The 22,471-nt window shown below is 31.1% G+C and overlaps 2 protein-coding genes across 5 annotated transcripts; one reads left to right on the top strand and one right to left on the bottom strand.

Annotated features, from left to right (window-relative positions):
• Nucleotides 1–3,099: 3,099 nt before the first annotated feature.
• Nucleotides 3,100–7,407, top strand: LOC103853610 (cyclin-T1-5). 4 transcript variants are annotated; one of them, XM_009130519.3, is made up of 8 exons: nucleotides 3,105–3,377; nucleotides 3,735–3,969; nucleotides 4,292–4,373; nucleotides 4,541–4,675; nucleotides 4,797–4,972; nucleotides 5,053–5,204; nucleotides 5,290–6,200; nucleotides 7,168–7,407. In XM_009130519.3, the coding sequence occupies exons 2-7, from the start codon at nucleotides 3,743–3,745 to the stop codon at nucleotides 6,195–6,197; spliced, it is 1,680 nt and encodes a 559-aa protein (XP_009128767.1). In that variant the 5' UTR covers nucleotides 3,105–3,377; nucleotides 3,735–3,742; the 3' UTR covers nucleotides 6,198–6,200; nucleotides 7,168–7,407. The 4 variants fall into 4 exon arrangements, with proteins under 4 accessions (XP_009128765.1, XP_009128766.1, XP_009128767.1 ...); XM_009130517.3 differs by lacking the exon at nucleotides 7,168–7,407 and having other exon boundaries at nucleotides 3,100–3,377; nucleotides 3,732–3,969; nucleotides 5,290–6,404; XM_009130518.3 differs by lacking the exon at nucleotides 7,168–7,407 and having other exon boundaries at nucleotides 3,100–3,382; nucleotides 5,290–6,404.
• LOC103853611 (regulatory protein NPR3) lies at nucleotides 7,000–13,692 on the bottom strand. The gene is made up of 3 exons (XM_033284023.1): nucleotides 7,786–13,692; nucleotides 7,514–7,714; nucleotides 7,000–7,424 (listed from the first exon to the last, which is right to left on the bottom strand). Exons 1-3 carry the CDS (start codon nucleotides 9,101–9,103, stop codon nucleotides 7,150–7,152), a joined length of 1,794 nt encoding a protein of 597 aa, XP_033139914.1. The 5' UTR covers nucleotides 9,104–13,692; the 3' UTR covers nucleotides 7,000–7,149.
• Nucleotides 13,693–22,471: the final 8,779 nt, after the last annotated feature.

Below are 22,471 nucleotides of genomic sequence, written 5' to 3'. Positions count from 1 at the left end.
AAATTATTTGGTTAGATAAGTTATTATTAATAATAATAAAAACTTATCCAAAATCTGAAAGATATATTTTAAAATAAAAGATAATTCCTATATATTTTGTGTTGTTATCCGAAAACATATTTTAATAAAAAAATTAAATACTAAAAGATATATTTTAAAATAAAAGATAATTCCTATATATTTTGTGTTGTTATCCGAAAACATATTTTAATAAAAAAATTAAATACTAAAAATTTAAAAGTAAAAACACACAGAAAACATATAACCTAATATTATTCAAAAAAATATTAATCATATTTTATACTCAATTATTAATTTAATAGATAATTTTAGATAGTTTTTATTACATGTTAATATAAAAGAAATTTAGTTGAGGGGTTTTAACATTAAAATCACATAAATCTTCTATCTTTTACTTTATTATATTAAAAAAAATATAAATTCATGTGTATAGTTTTATGTATATTTTTATGTATATATACATATTTTGAGGATTATTTTACATAATTATAGATATTTTATTAAAATAAAAAACTTTAGCGTATATAGAAAATTTAATATTAGATTAATTATTAAATATTTAAAAAGCATTAAAATAACTTATTCAAAATTTTTTGAATTGATAATATATTTCTTTACAAAATTTTATAAAATTATTAAGCCCGCAAGTGCGGGCAAAACACCTAGTGGTATATTATATATCTATATATATTAAAATATATTACATAATTGTTAATATAACATTTTTAAACATAACAATTTCATTTATTACTTTGTATAATTAAATTTTGTGATTTTAATCGTCTATTATATCATAATGTATCATATAAACAAATCCAATATTTATAACTAATTGGACTTATATTATGAAAGCATTATACTAATATATGAATAAACTATTTTATATTTTATTTATATGTTATATAAATTGATTATGATGTGTGATTTTTTTATTTTATTATTTATTACTTATAAATATTAAAAATATGGAATATGTTAATATGTAATATATTAGGAAATTTATTTTAGTTATGATTTGATAAAAGAAATCTATTATTTAAATTTTGGAAAGACATTAAATGCTTAAATCTATTATTTTAATTAGGAAAAGACAAACATGCTTAAATATAGGTTCAATAAATATCTCAATGATGTAAATAAGTTATAAAACTAAGGGATATTTTTATTTGGTACTTCTCTTTTAATAATATAGATACGATACACCAATTATCAATTTATTGATGGCCTCCTCCTTTTTAAGTGAGGTTGACGTTGACTATCTACAGTTGTTTTTTGACTAAATTTTGTGCATTAAAATAAACGATTGTAGCAAAAGTGATTACAATACCCACTTTAATAACTACTCCTTTTCAGAAACCCAAGTAGAAACCTTAGCCCACATGAAATAACAAGAGACCTAATACATAAGAAAAGCCCAACATTTTCATGAGGCCTTAGAAGAAGAAGAGCCCAGCTGGCGCCTCTAACGAGAGCAAGGAAACGGAAGTGAGGGAACCCAAGTCACAAAGAAACCAGACGCAGCAACGAAAAAGAGATAGTTACGGGAAGAGAAGGAACCAATATTGCATCAGTTCGCTAGCAAGGGAATTGTTCTGAGACCGCAGTGCAGAGATTCTGTTCTTGATCGTTGCAGAGATTTTGGCAATGATCAGATCAGTTGATCGATGATTCCCTCGGTGAAGCCGATCGTTCCTTTCCCACAACAGATCGACTATCTCCAGTTGTTGTTGGTTTATTATATCCCTTCGTGATAATTCAAAACGTTAAGTGTTTGCATGTCTGTAAGACTGTAACTAAGGTATTTTATAAAATGTTTGAGTGAACTAAATTAACTGTTTTATATGATAAGAGTATTAAAAAGTGATGTCCAATAAGTTTAATGGCTATTAGAACTAGAGATTAATGCATTAATTCTGATTTTTACAGTCATGCAAATAGGAAGTGGAGAAATAAAAAGCATCTTCTATATTAAAACATCTTCTATATTAAAAGTAAAACAGAAGTGTGATTTTTACAGTCATGCAACTTTGATTCTTGTGTGATTTTGTTTTAAAAATGGATCTAATAGACCTATTCAAGTCATGTTACATTTAATATCTAGTCTTATCATTTAATTTTTGGATCTACCAGAAATTTTTATTGGGTTATCAATAATTGAATTTAAACAATAGATAATATATTGGATTTATAGATAGTATAAATTCAATATATATAATTTAATGTTGTAATACTATACTTCTATATGCTAAATATTTAAATATTTGTCGATGTTAACTTTTAAATTTATAAAGATTTTTTTTAAATAACAAAAAACATATTATCTAACAATGATTAATATTTACTATCTTAAACCAATGAAAACAAATTTTAAACTATATTTTAAAAATTAAACAAAAACTAAATATTTAATTATTTACTCGATAATATAAATCTATGAAGCGAAAAGTTTAATTTCTTAAAAACTTTCTAAATTTGTGAAATGTTACCATATCTTTGAATATGACAATAAAACAATATTTTACTAATATTTATATATAGTTACGATTTTAATAATAAAACAATAATCCGAAAATATATATATAGAAGAATATACAAATACATGTGAAAGTTTGAAACAATTTATTCAATAAAAAAATATACAGTAAACTTATTATGTTTTAAAAATTGATAGACACATATATATATTATAATATATACCAATTTAAAATTAAAAACAAAATATTTATATAAAAATAAATGAAAATAAAAATCTGCGCGGTTGCGCGGATCTAGATTTAGTAAATAAGTTAAAAATAACAACTAAGAACTTTATAAATGTAGGAAATAGTGTTTATACAATAAATTAGTATGGTAAAGATTTCATAAGAACACTTTATTCATAATCAAACTTCAAATTTCTATATAAATATAGTTATTGAGATTTTTCGAATATTTTAGTTAATTAGTCGGGATTGAGTTTGAGTTTGTATTGACCTTGATATTATTGGATTTTCAAAAATTTTAAGTATTTTTTTTTTATATTCTCGTTCGATTTCAGATTTGGTTCAAATAAAATTCAAAAGTCGAAAATAACACAAAACGATTATTATTTTTTTGGAATCGTTTAGGGTTTGGAATTTGGACTCGTTGTTTTCTGGAGTCCTACAAAATACGATTAGCTAACTAACTGCGACAAAAACGATTATTATTTATTTTGCTTAAACGAAAAAAGGGCAAGAGTCTGTTGTTGCAGCTGTTTGGTCTTTAAATCAGACTCTTGAGACCTCTCCATCTTGTTTCGCTTCTCGCGAGTTCTAAAAGTTAGGGTTTGTTCGAGTCACGCCGTATTCTTCTTCTCCGAAGTGATATCATCGCAGGTAAGGCATCATCTCCTTCGTTCGATTACTCTGGTATTGAATTTTCGTTTGATTTTGCTTCTTCAATCGATCTTTATTTTCTTCTTCCCACCGTCTACTGAATTTTCAACGAAATTTTGAACTTTCCAATTGATTTCTCTACAAACACAACACTTTGGATCTGATCTTTTGAGCAAAAAAAAAAAGTTTCGAACTTTGTACTCAGAATGTATCTAATTGGCCAAGTGTGTCCGATTAGTGGTGGCTTAGTTCGTTTCCATTTGATTTGATTTAATTATCTTGAAGATGAACCCCCTCCCTTTGATAGCTGCTAGATCATTCCTTGTTTATGATCTGCTTTTGATTATTTTTAAGAAGATACAACAATGGCTGGAGTACTAGCTGGGGAATGTTCGTACGGTGAGAGTGGAGTATCATCTCACTCGAGGAATTCTCATGAAAAGCAAGACGAGCTTTCCCGCTGGTACTTTGGAAGAAAAGAAATTGAAGAAAATTCACCCTCGAGGCTGGATGGTATTGACTTGAAGAAGGAAACTTACCTCCGCAAATCCTACTGTACATTTCTCCAGGACTTGGGCATGAGATTGAAAGTGTAAGTTCCCTTTTTCTGTTTTTAGTAGCTTCAAGCTTGCTTGGTCTATCTTTACTTCATATTCTTCCAAGATAGTATCCAGATTGTAGGCATAGTTGTTTAGTGTAATTAGAATTTGGTGTAAAGTGTTTTTTTTATGTCAGTGTTTCTTTTATTACCGTAATTACAAGGAACATATAGTTATTATTGGTGAAGACCGAAGAGATTGTTGCCGTACTGTCTGAATTTTACTTCTTCTAGTCATGGTTTCTGCTATGTGCAAAGCTTTCATTTTTTTTATTTTGTTCTCACTGAAAGTGGCTGATATAGTTTTCCAAATCAGTCCCCAGGTTACAATAGCTACAGCGATTATATTCTGTCATCGATTCTTCTTTCGCCAGTCACATGCAAAGAATGACAGAAGGGTAAGTTTATTGTTTTCCACCCGAACAAGTTGAATGCTTAAGATTTATAGACTTTACTCTTGTCTTGTTGTTGGAATCACTATGTTGTAGTCTGGCTAGTGTAGAATTTGAGATATTGTAGTGTTATGGTCTATCCTTATACCTAGATCTTCATGTTGTTTCCACAGACAATTGCAACTGTATGTATGTTCCTTGCTGGAAAAGTTGAGGAAACTCCACGGCCCTTGAATAACGTTATTTCTGTATCCTATGAGATAATCAACAAGAAGGATCCTGGTGCTGCCCAGAAAATCAAGCAAAAGGTATTCATCATGCTTACAAATCGAGCTGAAAGTATCTGGTACTTTTGCCGATATATTGTGTTTTATTTGACGTTGAGGTTGTACTATAAGCACATATATTGATGTATATCACTTTTTGCAGGAAGTATATGAGCAACAAAAAGAACTTATACTAAACGGAGAAAAGATAGTACTTTCTACACTAGGCTTTGACCTCAATGTTCTCCATCCTTATAAACCCCTTGTAGAAGCAATAAAGAAGTTTAAGGTTGCCCAGAATGCTCTTGCCCAAGTTGCCTGGAATTTTGTTAATGATGGGTACGTTTGAAGTCCTGTTTCCTTCTAAATTCTATGTGTATTGTATTTTCGTCTTCATACAAATGGAAAGTGGCTTGCAGTCTGCGGACATCACTCTGCCTGCAATTCCAGCCTCATCACATTGCGGCTGGTGCAATTTTTCTTGCGGCCAAGTTCCTTAAAGTGAAGTTACCATCAGATGGAGAGAAGGTTTGGTGGCAAGAGTTTGATGTTACACCTCGACAATTGGAGGGTATGTACATGATGAAAATGATATGAAGGCTCTTGTTTCCTTTTTTTTCTTGATTTTAAGAGTGATCGCCTTTTGTTTGTTTCAGATGTTAGCAACCAAATGCTTGAGCTTTATGAGCAAAACCGTGTACCTGCATCTCAAGGAAGCGAAGTAGAAAGTAGTGTGGGTGGAGGGTCAGCTCATCGTCCAGGCTCTAGAAATGCAACGTCAACAGATGAGCATGTTGGTTCTAGGCAAGCATCAGCACGTTCAAGCCATGAACCTTCAAACTCTGATAATCATGGGGGTTCATCGAAAGGCGGTTTGGATCAGAACAATGGCAATGGGGATGTTGAGGCAGTTAATGCCAGTGTCGATCACAAAGAGGAGATAAAGAGAGAAAGAGAAGAAAGCCTGCATCATGCAGCTAACTCTAGACCTTTAGTTGAGGGAGCTGGGAAGGACAATTCAGAAAGAGAGAGTGGAGAGCTTCCAGATGATGGCGCTGTTCATAAATCTAGAAACGTTGAAACAGGTGTTGTTGCCCCAATCGGCCAATCGCCAAAGGACTTGAAAATGCTCCGGGATAAGGTGTTGAAGGCTAAGCGAGAGAAGGCTAAGAAGTTGCTAGGTGAAAGAACAATGAAAAAGGATTTGATGGATGAGGATGATTTCATTGAAAGAGAGCTGGAAGATGTGGAACTAGCTGTTGAGGATGAAAACGCCAAGCAAAAGAATGTACCAAAGGCCGAGAACTCTGATCTCATGGGCACAGAACATGGGGCAGTAAAAAATGCAGAAGAAGGTGAAATGGTAAACGATGTGTCTCAAATGATGCATAGCAGAAAGAGAAAAATGGGAAGCCCTCCTGAGAAGCAGTCCGAAGGAAAGAGACGCCACAGTAGCGAGAACGGTGAACAAGGCCACAAGACGAGCAGAGGTGGTAGTAGTAGTAGTAGTCATCATGGTGACAGAGAGCACAGAAGACACTCGCAAGAGAGAAACCATTCATGAGAGGTAATGATTATTAAAACTGCTACTCCTGAATTCATCTTATGGTCTTTCTTTCTAAGGACCTTTGGCACTTTGATGATGCCTAACCATGTGAACATGACATTCTACATGGGGTCGGTTCAGTCGTTGGAACCATGCTCGGTGTATGTTATGTTTGATTATATAATGATTATATTATAATCTATTTGTGCCCATTTTGCACAATCCAACACTATATGACTCATCATCCTAAAAGGATGTTGAGTAGCAGCTCATTAGGTTTTCCTTCTAATAATTTACTTCCATTTGGTTTAAATATATAGCTCATTGGGGAAAAGTTAGTTTTGGGTCGTTGCCTGAGAAACTTATCATAGGGGTGGGTGATTTGGTCAAGTCACTTTGATAACTTATTTGTACGCATACGTTGCTCAGGTTGAATTTACTTTTGATAGCTTCTCCAAAATATTTCTTACTACAACGACTTTTTTTTATCCCCCCCACCCCGCGGAAATATTACAATGTTCACTAAGAGTTGGTATTTGATGGGAAGGAGATACACCTTTGTACGGGTTCCTCCTAACCTCTCTTTAAGACTTGACTGAATAATGCTCAGCAAATTGTTATCCACTTATCTGCCCCTCCTGGTCTGCTCGATACCCATATCTTCAGTGACCAAAGAATTCAGCTAACATCTATTTACTGGGACTTACCAGTGAAGGTTCTTGTTCAGAATGCATTATTACAGGTTGCTGTTTGGAATTGGAACAGTGGTTCTTGTCCACCATTAGTCTCTTTCTCTTGCAACTATGTAAATATACATCTATGAGAAAAAACAAAAGGTTGCATGTGGTTAGAATGTTTTGGGTTAATATTCCTATGTTTATTGTTGTACAAGTAACTCTATCCATTATCTTTACTAAAACTGAACCTATAAGTATCTGAGCAGAGATATCTAACCATATTCAACTTATTTTCATGCTGAGTTCTCCAGACCATCTCTTAAAGAAGAAGACGAAGGAGAGGATGACGCAGAAAGACAAGACGGCGCAATCTTAGACTCTTTGTCTTTTCTATATGCCTTTTGGACATCATCCTTAAGCTCTCTATATCTCATTCTTTTTAATCTTCTCTCTTGTGGAGATCCTTTCTCACTATGCAAGTCATCGAGAATATCATCATCTATGTACTCTTCCATGTACTTATCTAAAACCTCTGAGCCATATGGAAAATACCTTCTACCTGTCTCAACTGCATTGTTAAACGTGTACTGAAGTCAGCCAAGAGAAAATAGAAAAGAAGAGACGCTCACAAAAGAGCAAATCTTTTTTTCTTCTTACCGGTTTTCATTAGAGCCTCCATACGAGTAAGAAGTCTTTTGGTTTGCATATGAGGAGTTTCGTTTAAATCAACCTGACTCAAGTTTCCTGTTAACCCATTTGAAGGCGGGGGAAGACCAGTGAACTCGCTTGTACCTTCTACATTAGCAATGTCCATAGCCACATTAGCTTCTGTTGGAAAGAACAACTGAGCAAGCCCCACTGCAGGAACAAAAAAAGCTCAATGGTTCAACAGAAATGTCACAAGAATCTGCCAATTATCAGTCGTTTACCTCTCTTTTCTAGGTATAACAGTCTCATTTGGAGATCTTCAGGCATAGAGAGGGAACACATTGGCGTATCAGCAACCATAGGGTTCCTCCTAACCTCTCTTTCCAAGAGATCTATGCACAGCCTTGCTTTACTAGCTTCCCTCTTTTTGGCTGTCTTTGTATGATAATCCTTTGGAGTTGTCAGTCTCCTACATATATTAACCGCACTGCGTCCATCAGAAGTGAAGCTAGATGCATTGGCGCCTTCCTTGAGAAGAGATATGATGATGGACGGCTCTTTACGCATGGCAGCGAAATGAAGAACCGAGTAGCCACGTGAGTTTCTGTGATTGACATCACCTAAACCAAGAGCAAGTATCTCTGCAACAACTTTGGGATCACTATACACCACTGAGTAATGCAGACCATTGGCTTCATCTAGAGTGATATCTGACTCGGTCAAAAGAAGCTTCACAAGCTCAACGTCATCTGAATCCAAAGCCTTGAGGATTTTCCCAACTCTCTCAAGCATTTTATCTGAAACCTTGGGACTGTTCTCTTCTTCCTCTAGTGGAGACTTGAGACGAATCTGTTTGATTCTCTCAGCTACTTCTAAAGGAACCATCTTTTCAATACAGAACCTGTAGAGATCAGACCTAGCCACTCTCTCAATGCATTGATCAAGCAGCTGAGTCAACTTACAATGGAAAGCAACCAAAAGAATAGGAATAACATTCTCAACCAGAGACTTCTCCACAAAGTTACAAAGCCGCCGCTGAAAAGATGAAACAAGCTCAGGCACTTGGAGGATAGATGAAGCATACATCAACTCAACAACGAAATCAATGGCAGGTCGACAAGATTCATGAGCACAAAGAGAGTCTACACAAGTGGAAACCTGCAAAGGAAACGACTTTAACCTCCCAGTGTAGACATAACTCAGGAAGTAAACAAAAGCTTCATGCCCAACAACAGGCAACACCTCTTTCAAATGGAACTTTGGTCTCTCAATCTTGGAACGTTTCTTGTCTTTCTTGAACAGTTGCTCGAAAAACTTGCTCCTTGCAGCCAAAATGCATCTGTGAACACCAACGGGAACACCCTCGACAATGATCTCTGCATCTGTGTAATCACAGTCTGGGCTACTGAGAAGCTGCTCAAGATTGGAGCTGAGTTTGGTTAGACTGATCACTTCGAGGTTAGAGGCTGAGCTTGGTGAGATATGGTTAGACCCAGTAGAGACGTTAGAGAAACGAGAAGACGTGAAGCTTAAAGATGATGATGGTTCAGTTAAAGTAGCCATCTTTTCATGCAGAAAAAAACTCTGTTTTCGAACCATACAGACTTTAAGATTACAGATTCAAGAGTTGTGTAATTCACATTTAAAATAGAGAATCAATCAAACCCTGCAAAACCCAGAACAGAAAGATGAAAAAGGATTGGGCTTTGAAGACAGGACAAAAGTTTCAAATTTTCAGACAGAGCATCATTGCTCTTGCACCTCTGAATCAATGTAATATCAAAGTCAAAAGGAAAGGGGCAAGCTTTGGAATCTGAAGAATGAAGTTAAGAAGATCTATCAAGGGAAAGTCAAGAAGAAGGGATATATGTGAGTTTGAGAACACAAATAGGTGAAGTGACGGTGAAAGAAAGAGACAGCTTCTTTGTGAAGATGAGATGAGAAAAAAACAAATGACTAATAATAATTTCTGTTTTAATAATGACGAACTCAAGTCTACATTGAAATCATCATGTGGTCCAAAGAATGCATAAAGAAAGACTCAAATGAAAGTTGACAAGCATAAATAAAGATTCCATGATTATGCAAAGATTTTCTGGAGGAAATAAATTAAGACAATTCTACAGAAAAAAGTTGACAACGTTTCATATATGTGAAAAGGTTTTTGGCATATTTGTAGGTTTATATACTAATATTGTTTTCACCTGGAGAAGTAGCCAAAGTCAAGATAGTATTATTAGAAGAAAGAGCCAATCGTCACGAGTGATGACGGAGCGAACGGCATACGACGGGTGCTGTGATGTGAAGACGTCGTAAATGATGTCGGTTTCGAGAAAGGTAGATAAATCATTAAACTATAGCTACTGGTTATTAGGTCCGGGACTTTTATCCGAGATCCGGATTCGATCCGAAAATCCGGATATCCAGAATGGCCGAATCCGGATCGAGATAGTAAAATATTGGATCCGTCAAAGCTGGATCCGAATCCAGATATCTTGATTTTTTAGTCCGGATATCCGGATCCATAAGTTTTATTAATAACTATTTCAGAAATAGTAATATCTATATATAAAAACTAACTTTATTTAATATTTTTTTTATTTTTATAATAGTATATGTAAATTTTGTAATAATATACACAGAAATAATTAAAAACATTATACTTTTTATTTTTAATATATATATATATAATATTATTTTATTTATTTATTTTAAGGATTCAAATCTGGATCCGGATATCCGCTGGATATTACAATTTTTAGAAGGATATCCGAGAACCCCGAATCCGGATAAGGATAGTAAGATTATGGATCCGCCGGATAAGGATCTGGATCCGGATACCTTAAAATTGCTCGGATATCTGATCCGTCCCAGGCCTAGTTGTGATATCCATAAAGTCATTATTTACATACTTTTATTTATTCTCCTTTAACTATCCAAAAGACATACCATGTGTAAAACTATACTGTTAGAATATTTAAAAAAAAATTCCCATCATTTTATAATAAAGTTGAATTTGAATGTGTTTTTTTGATAAAATCCCCTATATAATAAAAAGACACATTTGACATTAATGTGTTCACACTATATTTACCACGTGGCAGTTTCACAACGATTTAAAAATAAATACACAGACATGTCACATATAAAGAGTTTCTCAACTAAATTCTACATAAATATGTTGACACAATGTATTACTTTATGTCTTTTAATATAAAACTCACATCAAAAATTCCACAGGTTATACAAAGTTTTCACATAGAAATACAATTTGCAAAAAAATTACTAATGTCTAGACCTATTTTATTTTTACTTAGTTTTATTTTAATAATTTTATCTTTCATGTGTTATTTTGAATAAAAATATCTTTTAATGTTAATTAACGATATTTTTATATATTTATCAATCACCTTTATATACGTTTACATATATATACATGTGCACATTGACGTGTGCACCTATATAATTAAATATTTACCTCAAGTGAGGATTCAAATTCTTTTGAAAATTGGAATATTCTTTTTAATCTTTTCTTTCACCAACGACCAAATTGTAATAAAATGATTTGTCTTAATAATTTTGTTCTTCAACTACTATCTAGATTTTAATTGAAACCATTGATTGGGCATCAAGACTGCATAAAATTCATATAACATGAAACCAAACAAAATTTAATAGTTTTTGGTTATTATCGAAAAAATCAAAACCTCAAACATTGTAACTGAAAAAACAAAATAAATATGGATTTAGAATGTTAGTTATATTTTAAGTGATTAAAAACCAAAAAAACAACGTAAAACCAAACCGTTCTCCAGATTAAACAGACCTAATGTCTTTTATTTTTAAAAATAATAAAATTAATAATCTCATCTCGCGCAAGACGTGGATTATTACCTAGTGTAAATATATAACCAAATAAAAGATGGTTACATTAGCTGCATATGCCGGTTGCTTCTATGGCCAGAAAGAAAAGAATTTGAATGTTCATGTTAAGATAATTGTAATATCATATCTATTTTTTATTCTGTTAATTCTATCATTTATGCTAGTCTTGGGGATTCAGATATTTGGTTCGGGTAGGATCCGTTCGGTTCCGGATCTACCAGATAAATGATTAATATACTCAATAAGTACAATAAAATTTTGGTTTGGGTTTCTTCGGTTTCAGGTCGGTTACGGATACCCGTTTAATATATGAATCAAATATATATAAAAAGTATTAGTTAATATATTAATTGAAGTGGTTTAATGGTTACACACTTGCCTATTCGTCCATCTAGCCATGGTTCAAGTCACAAAAGTATAAATTTTATAAATATTTTAATATATAAATATTATATACAGTATATATTTTTAACTAGATGATGGTTTGCACTTCGTGCGGTTTAATCTGTGTTAAACTAATTTTAATTTTAACGTAATTTTTTATTTTAATCTAAATTATTTAATTAATTTCAAAAAATTAAATTAATCAGATATATAATTTGAATTTTCTATTACAATGCAACTTAGATAACGGTCTGGTATTTACAAAATCTTTTGTTTATTCTATTACCATACTACGCATATAAAAATAATCATCATCATAACAACCTAATAATGTCTTATTAATACTTTAGATTAACATAAAAGATAATCTACAAAATAAAACTGTAGTCACCAATTATCAGTGAAATATATGAAAACAAACCCATATTCATCAAAAAAAATTATGATTTAACATTTTTTTCCCAATGATTCCTACAAACATTAGTTTAATTATATTTTAAATGACCGACAAAATAAAAATTGTATTTTAAATAAATTTCCTCGTCAATGGAGTTTATAGTGACACCTATTAACAAAATATACAATAATTAAAACATGCTTCTATTTAACTAAAATTTTATAAACTAAAAATAGTAAATTATATACATCTTGTAAAAGCTGGATTTTTTAACTATAACAGCAAGAGATTATATCCTTTGGACTCGTAGCTTTTGATGGTAAGCCTGATGTTAAACCATAACATAATTCTTTGGTGATATAAAAGAGAAGAAAGCTTCCTTTACAAAATAATAAAAAATATTATACAATTTAATCTTACTAAAGCAAACATACTATGAAGATAGATATAAAATTATAGCTAAAATTTAATAATGCCGTTAATAATTATCCTGATTATAATGAAAAGTATTTATTAGATAATCACTATTTTTTAAAGCTAACAATTCATAAAATTATTTATTTAAACTAATGATTCAACCTAAGATCATGGAAAATATGACAAATAAACTTCTAAAATTAATAAAAACATGAAAAATAAGTAAAATAACATGGAATAAGTAAAATAATCTAAAATCATGGAGAACAAGATAAATATTATAACTAATGATTTAACCTAAAATCATGAAAAATGTGACAAATAAGCTTCAAAAACTTAATAAAAATGATAAATAAGAAAAATAACCTAAAATCGTGTAGAACATGACAAATAAGCACAATAACTTCTCAAATAAAATTTAAAATGGTTTGGTGGCAACACTGTTCTCACTCTTCTTATCTAACCCGGGTTCGAACGGGGTTGATTACATTTTACCATATATTCTGGATTTTAAGGATGAATTTCTATTTAATCAGGTACCCGATCGGTTCTGGGTAAGAATCAGAACCGAACCGATATCCATGGGCATAAGGCTGTAAAACCCGATAGGTATATATGGCATTACCGAAACCGATCCGAACCGGCCCATTTCAGGTCAGTTCTGGTTTGGGTTTTCAGTTCAGGTTTTTCTTGCACACGGCTAATTTATGCTATCAAAAGAATATTTTTATTTTATCTTTATATTTCTACCATTTATACAATTTTTTATATTTTGAATGCTCAAATAAGAGTTTGCAAAAATATTGTCTAGAATTCAATTATTTGATTCTTTGCTTTATTTTGATTTCATCTTTAGATTTCTAAGTGTGTGAAACATTAGTAGTTCTTAGACATAAGCTTAACCTTTGTTTTTGTGATTAAATCATATTTAAGTTTTCACATATTGAAAGAATCAATTAACCTACCAGATTGAGTGGGAGAAATTACATGTTTACCACTTTCATGGTACCACTTTTCATTTTTACCACCACTAATGAGACATTTTCAAAAATACATTCTTCATTAAGTGGCAAAAGAATTTTATGCCCTTGTTATTTATATATATAATAAATCATTATTTAAATAAAATAAAAAAATAAAAAATATAAAAATATAAAAATAAAAAAATGTAAATTTTTTATGTTTTTGAATTATACTTTTTCAAATTCGAATTTTTTTATAAATTTTTTTTTTTGAATTTGTTTTCGAATTTTTATTTTGTTTTCAAATTTCTTTTTGAAAAACAGAAATTATGTTTGAAACTATTTTTTAAAAATTTTTATATATTTTTTAAGTATTTATTTATATATTTATTAAAATCATAAATTTCACATTCCAAAAACCCTACCCCATCCCTCAACTCTAAACCCTAAGTCTAGATTAGTTAATCCTAAGGGTATAATTGTATTTTACACTTCATTAAAAGTAAAGGTAAAAGTGGTTAGTGTAAACATGAAAAGTGGTATTATGAATGTGGTATTTGTGGCAATTTCCCTTGAGTGAGTCCATCAACTCAACCAGATTGAAAATGTCGATCGCCTATCATCACTACCACCTTCATCAGTTTTTATCGATGATTATTGATCATTGTTTGTAAAATTGTGGAGTGATTTTGAATCTTGCATCAGTTTTTTCTACATAATATATAGAATAAATATTTACCTCCATATCATACAAAATTATCGTAAACAATGATTTTTTCAAAATAGTATATAATCTAGATAAGCGTCACATTAATTAATATGAATCTTTAAAAAAAAAATCAAACCCCATATAGAATACAAAAAAAAACCCTTTAAATTCTTAAACTTGACCAAATGGTTTCCACATCTACTCTATTAAAATAGAGTCCTAAAATATATCTACTGTTTTCAAGTCGTTTTTAATTTTCAGACCCATTACTAGAGAGTTACATGTGACATTAGTTATAAACTGATTAATAAATAAACCGATGACATATTTAAATCGTACCACCACATCGGATTATTTAACCAAACCATTATTCTTACTATCGATTTCATTAACAATAAACCGGTTATCTATTATTATAAACGTAGATGCAATACACAACTCTTATATATCAATTACATCTTACATACAAACTTTTCTTAGAGAAACATGCTTACTGCACTTCGTTTCATTACTCGAAGCACCACAATTTCTTCAGTCTTTGCTTTAGTTCATATCAATAACTGCATAAGATCAAATTCAAATTCGATATAAGAATAGTACAGTACACAACTCATACATCGTACGCACATACTCTGCTTAGACAAACTTAGTCTACTTGGACACACACTTTACTTCGCTTCATTTCATAACTTGAATCACGAAATCTAAACATACATTACACCTGCAAGTTTTTAACATTTATTTTCATTCGCATTATGACATAATATTGTCAACCATATAAACTTTAATCTTATATATAGATTATATCTGTTTTTTCATTATATTTATTTAATTTTTCTTATGTTAATCTACACTTACCATAGAAGAACTAACGTACAACATATAGTAGATTACTCTATTCATATATTTATATATATTTTTAAATCGTTTTGAAAATATAACTTATCCTCAAAGTATATCTAATTTGTTACAATAGATTTATATATGTTCTCAACTTTCTGATCAAGTATACAATAACGTGTTCTGCAAACTAAATATTCTTATTTTCGAACCATCAGTTATAATATCTTGCCACCACATCATAATAGATTTGATCAAATCTAAACTAGCTTTTCGTCCAAGTAAAAAAAGATCTAACAACTTAATTATGTTGAGAACATATTTTCCTTATTCATTTATTTTTGAAAACAGAAAATATTTTTGCAGGACACGTCATTGTGTTGCTTTGCAAATAAATGGGCAATACGATTATGGGTCTTTACCAACTAAAACTAATATTATGGAAGTTGAAATTTAAATAATAAAAAATAGTATATAATATATCCACAAACAATATTATAATTAAAAATATATAAAAACTCTATTTTGGAAATAATTTGTTTTTTTAATGTAATATTGTAATCTCAGTAACAGTTAAAAAGTTTTGTTTAAATAATTTGCTTATAAATTATGGATCTCAAAGATATTAACATTTATTTATATCGGATGTTGGAATTTAAAAAAAAACAGTATATATTATATCCACAAACAATATTATAAACAAAACTATATATATAAAAAACTATGGATTTTTTATAAATAATTTATATATTCTAATCTCAGTAACAATTAGAAAGATTTGTTTAAATAATTTCCGCCCTTGAAAAGGGCGGGTTACTATCTAGTTTACTCGTTAAATGTATAAATTGTAAAAATAATTTGACTTCAAAAAATATCTTTAACTTGTGGTTGCAATTTCACATATGTAGCCTCTCACCAGAGTTTGACTCCATTTGTTTGCAAAATATTAATGAAAAGAATGATATGATCAAGCTTGGGAACATATTTAGTAACGGATGTATGGTACGCTCAGTATGGAAGAGAAATAAACATATTCTTTGATTTTTGTACAAGAAAGAGCCAATATTCAAATGGTAAGTTGATAACTAAACAAAAACTGATGCAACTACCATAGACTGATGTCGACTAAATTTCAGTATGGAAGACAAATACCATAGTCAACCTTGATTCGGAGCTGACAAGAAGGTGGATAATAACTAGCAGTGGCTGTCGACTAAAGGTGCATCACTTGGTTGATACAATGCGAGTTGCACGAAAAGTATCACGTTACATGTGCAAAACTGATGCCAAAATGCAGATGGGACAATGTAAGTGTTGCATAGATTACATATATGATAGTTCCTTTCTAACACCTTTTTCTTATCAATAGATGACTTTGTCATGCTATGCCCTTTAGATGCATCCTCTAAGTTCCCCTGTGAAGAGACTAATCCAAAAATAAAAGAAATGATAAGTTATTATGTACATTATTTCTTTTTATATTATCATTTAAAATATTTATTTTTATACTATCATTCAAATAGTCATTTTTAAGTTTTTAACACAAAAAGTCTTCAATGAGGAAAATGACCAAAATAGTCATTTTTATTTTGAAAATTTTAATTTTAATTTTATTTTTTTTAAAAAAATTTGAAACTCTATCCTCAAAAACCCACTCCTTACTCTAAACTCTAAGTCTAGATTAGTTAACCCTAGGGTATAAATATATTTTTACCCTTTAATAAAACTTATTTTGGTCATTTTTCTTATCGAGAGTTATTTTTGTGACAAAAACTTAAAAATGACTATCTTAGAGAATTTTTCTATATTTTAAATTTATTTATTATATTTTTTTTATGTCAAATGGTAATATAATATATTTATTCTTATTATGTACATCATTTCTTTTTATACTATCATTTAAAATATTTTGAATTAAAAGAACTGGTAATTTTTATGTACATTATTTCCTTTTATACAATCATTTAAAATATTTCTTTTTATACTACCATTCAAATAGTCATTTTTAAGTTTTTGACACAAAAATAGTCCTCAATGAGAAAAATGACCAAAATAGCCCTTTTTATTTTGAAAATTTTAATATTTATTTTTATTTTTTAAAATTTGAAACCGTATCCTCAAAAACCCACTTCTTACTCTAAACTCTAGGATATAAATATATTTTTACCCTTTAATAAAACTTCTTTTGGTCATTTTTCTCATCGAGGGTTATTTTTGTGACAAAAACTTAACAATGACTATCTTAGGAAATTTTTCTATATTGTATATTTATTTATTATTTTTTTTGTTTTTATATTAAGTGGTAATATTACGATAGATGTTTAGTGTAAATTTTTATTCTTATATTGTTTATTTGCTTATTATTTATTTAACTATACATTTTTTCCACTTAACTATACATTTTTCAGATTTATGTTTAATTTAATTCTACCCTTTAATAAAACTTATTTTGGTCATTTTTCTTTTTGAGGGTTATTTTGTGATAAATGTTTTAAAAAGACTATCTTAGAGAATTTCTCTAAAAGAAAACTTTTCCACTTTAATTATGTTTGTTTTCAAAGAAAATATATGTATATTCTATGTCTCCATATACTTCCAAAGAGTTATTCGAAATTTGCTTTTGTCAAAAATTTAACAATATACGACATTCAAAATACAAATTCAAATGATCAATAAACATATAGTTAAGTTTCAAGGGTGTTAAAACTTATCCAATAAAAAATACTTCCCTTTAAACGACATCAGACGAATTAAAATACCTTTAAATTTGTTTTGTCAGATCATCGATCTTTTTGTCAACTGGTAATATTAAACAAAAACATAAATTACAAGATAGACCCAAAAGAAAGGATAAGCATGAAAAAACTAAGGTCCTCGAATGTTACGAACCGCTCCGTTCCGCTCTGCACTGCAAATAACAGTAACAAAAATCTCTACATATACCATATATCTATACGTTTTTATAACTGTTAAAATCGCACCGCAGTTAAACCGCTTGTCCCGCACCGCTCAAACCGCAATTATCATTCGGAGCCTAACTAGTTAAATAGTCCAAGAGGCCCAACTTTATAATATAACTTGCAGCCTTAAGCCTAGCAAGAGAAACCGTCGGGGAAGAGATGAAGAGTCACCCACCACGTGTTCAGTCGACAAACGATTTAGAAACACGCGTCAAAGAAACAGCCATCGTCTTCCTATGGAGCTAGAGAGAGGCGTGCGACGACAGAATTCCACAACCAGTAGAGACGAGCTGGAGAAGAAGCCGCTCAAACAGAGCAACCCTCACCACGATCGGCATCGTTAAACCTAAACTAACGGATTAAACGTTTCCAAAAAGAAATTCAACCGGTTTCAATCGAGATTATCAACTTCGATTATCTTATATGAACAATCTGTCATCCTAAATGATAAGGATAAGCTTGAGAATGAAACTACCCGAACAGAGGGGAAGGAAGAGAAATCAAAGGATTAGCTCAAGAGTCTGTTGCAAAAGAGAACGAAAAAAATGCCAATTAAACATAAAACCGGGGAAAAAATCCGGGAGGAAGCCAGCAAAGATGATGCGACAGAAGCCATCACTTCCAAGAGGCAAAAGCCGGCGAAGACGTTGCTAGAGAGACACCGCTTCCCAGAGTCAGGGCCCGAAGGACATGAGTGTATGTCGCAAGAAACCATCGGCAATCAAAACAAAAAAATATACAAAAAACAAAAAAAAAACAATCACTCTCTCTCTTCCCTATGAAAGATCCCAGAGAGGGAACATAGATGAGAGAGAGAGAGAGAGCTCTCCAACTAACGACTTGTTTTCTTTCTCTGCCATATCATAATCTAAGTGTTAAATTATAATATCAAAAATCTTATGATAAATATTAAACATGTTATAAAATTAACACTATCCTTTCGCGCAGGGAAACTAGTATTAGTAGTTCTTTCAAATGTAAACAGAATCTATAATATAATTGTTGAGTTTTTGCTCACTCCTCAGCACACCACGTCAGCGTTTTATGGGTTCCACTTTTAAAAAGTGTGAAAAAGTGTTAAGCCCATAACTCGAACCCAGGTTATTGAGATATAAACACCAACATTTATACCAACATTTATACCACTAAGCTAAATGGTACTTTGTACATTGATGGCCGAACCTAATATAAGTTTATGAAGGTCGAAATCCTTTGTTTCTTCGGCTTCCTCTAAGGGTCGGGCCTACAAGTATATTATGGGTTTCAATTTTAAATGAGCTAGATTCATCACGTTATATAAAAAAAATCAAGTTTGCAACAATTATAGTTTTCTCATATTGTAAAATGTTGTCGTTTAACATGAGTTTGAGTTCTTTTCATCATTGTCTCAAACAAATTTAAGTTACAGAGTTGCGCCGTGTGTCTGTTCGTAATCTATTTTTTCACCGGTGAACTCTTCATGTCACCATCTTTAATCGCTTAATCATAAATGTTCCTGATTTGTAGCCCCTCTGTAAACCCTATATATATGATTCTCATCTTTGATGAACCCAATCTCTATCTCCACAAAACTTATTGATTCCTCTTAGCTTTAACCATCTCCTAGAAAATGTTTCTCTCTACCTCTCCAGTTCCTCAAACCGGCGTCCCAGTGTCCGTCACTCAACCTTCGAGTCTCTCCGTCTTGGTCGTAGTAGGCAGAGCATAGCCTCTGGCTTCCTCCGTTTATGGGATTCCCTGAACTTCAAGAAAGATAAGGAGTTTGTGGGAATTACAGTTCTATTCCTTGATGAAAAGGTAAGTTAATAGTCGATCTATCACACTTATTTAACATTTTTTTAATTGATTTCCTGATTCTTTGTTGAATAATATTATTTGCAGATTCCGTGATTTATGGGTTTACTCCCGTCGGACGTGCTAATCATTACATGCCATCTTTGAAAGCAGGTTCCATTGTGAAAGTCGATCGTTTTGAGGTTGCTAGGTGCTCAAGCATGTACAAGATAACTGATCATCCATTTCTCATTTGTTTCATCTCACTAACCATTATTGATGAAGTCATCACGGGTGCTCCTGAGATTAATCTCCAGTCAAGATTAGACTGTTCGACAATCTCCAAGTGATTGTGAACACAAACCTAGAACTCCCATGTATATTATCATATTGCATATGGGTTGATATTATGTTTCGATATCATAATTGATATTCAAACTCGCATATGTGGTTGGAAAAAATTGTTCTGTCCAGGGCTCTGACTGTACCAAAGAAACAACTCGAGTCGTTATCTGTCTCCTTATGATCCGTAAGAAACAATATACACATAATTCCCTTTATATTATTGTCTATATTGTGCTAACATCAATAATCAAAAATATTTCATACCCAAGATTTGTGGTCGTCTATTTATATCCCTTACTTATCAATCTAATTTTACACAAATCTTTATTTTACAGCTTAAAAGAAACCACAATAACTCAAACAATCAAAACACCAAAAACTAGAATCCCAAAAAAGACGAATCATTAATGATCGCCTCTCTTTTTGTCTAATCTTACAAATAAACTTCAAAACAAATATAATAAACCAATCAACACAACTAAAATTCAACGACACGTACATTGATCCAGCTAAACAAATACAAACTACATGACCAGCTATTTAACAATTTACAAACTTACTTTCGGAAATGCTTACGAAGAAGACGAAGACGACAACCAAGATCAGTGAAATTATCTAAACAAAAAAAAGCAGAATAAATTACAAACTCTGATAAATACAAATAACAATGATTTTTGCTTACATATTACCTATCAAATAAAAGAGACACAAACACAGTCATACCAGGAGATACAAGAGACAATCCTAACATATACAAAGGCGGCAACAACATCTCCACCTGCTCACTCCTCTTGTCTTATGAAACTAGCTTACATGCTCAATGTCAACAGGCCAATACTATTGTATTCTTATGAGAAATACATATATTCGTTTAAAACCGTTAAGGCCCAGATACTAATTGTCATTCATTTTATAGTTATTTCTACAAGTCTTCATATATTTGTTTTAAAGGTCCGGTAAAAGCAACAAGTTTAAAATAAAAAACATATAATCAACATAATAAGAATTAAAAAAAATATTATTTAATACACACAACTTACACAACTAAACTAGAAAAAAAATATCCAGAAGCAAAAAGGTACTCTCAACAACCTTAATATAATTTATGTAATCTCAATAATACAAGTAACAAATTAAAAAGACAAACAAACAATATGTCTCAATGACACATCAAGCTTCAATGACACATCAAGCAACACCACGAACTGTATCAATCACATTACTAACACAATTTAGTTCTTCATGGGTGGAGAACAGTGCATACACAGTTCATCATCACAACTCTAATCCTATAACAATAAAATACTTGAAAAATAATGATTAACCCAAAACGTAAAATTCACAGATCCAATAATCCTAACAAATATTGAGATAAAACAAAAACTTTGTCCACAACTCCGCGCTTATGCGGAGGCAATAGCCCGAGTTCCTATATAGTTGTTGTCTTGTAGATTAATGGAACTATAATTTTAATTGTATAATTACCGTAGACTTATTAACAAGCGAAAGCATGAATGAAGCTTTTAAATCCTCAATCGGCGTGAGCTTGGCCAAATAATCCATGGAATGTACTGATAGGAATATTTGATATTTTATACTATAAAATAAAACTGAAGCTGTATTAAGTTTACTATATATGTATAGTGGATCTTATAATTAGACTAATCTACCTCCAACCAGATAGACCTTCGCGTATTTCATTGCATCGCGTTGAACATTCATATCTATGTTGGTATTGACTCGTGTATCATGCATTTTTGTTCTCCCTAAAGATATAAAACAAATATTAATGCATGCCACTATCATCACATAAAAACACCCGTCACATTATGTATTCCTTTTTTTTGTCTGATCAACACATTATGTATTCCTTTTCTTTTTCTTTTTTTTTTTGCTAAAACACATTATTTATTCCTCTATCTATATATATGGATCGTAAAACATACACATTAAAAAGATTTCAATTTTTGTTACTATTATATTTTAACATTGAGTAGAGAATTATCTTATAAGTAGACTAATCTACATCCAACCAAATAGACCTTGATGTATTTTCTTTGCATCGGGTTGAATCTCTATATTGATGTTGACTCGTGTGTGATGCGTTATTTTGTTTTCCATAGATATAAAACGAATAATAATACATGTCAATGTCGTCATATAAGAACACCTGGCATATCATGTGCCACATTGTGGCACATTATGTTGTCATCTATATAATATGGATATGAAAGTTTGAAACATACACATTACAGACCTTTCACTTTACTACAAAGTACAAACCCAAATCTAAAA

Source organism: Brassica rapa, chromosome A02 (assembly GCF_000309985.2).
Source record: "Brassica rapa cultivar Chiifu-401-42 chromosome A02, CAAS_Brap_v3.01, whole genome shotgun sequence".
Taxonomy (NCBI): Eukaryota; Viridiplantae; Streptophyta; class Magnoliopsida; order Brassicales; family Brassicaceae; genus Brassica; species Brassica rapa.
The sequence above is the reverse complement of the archived record's forward strand: the minus strand, read 5'-3'. Positions and strand labels throughout refer to the sequence as shown.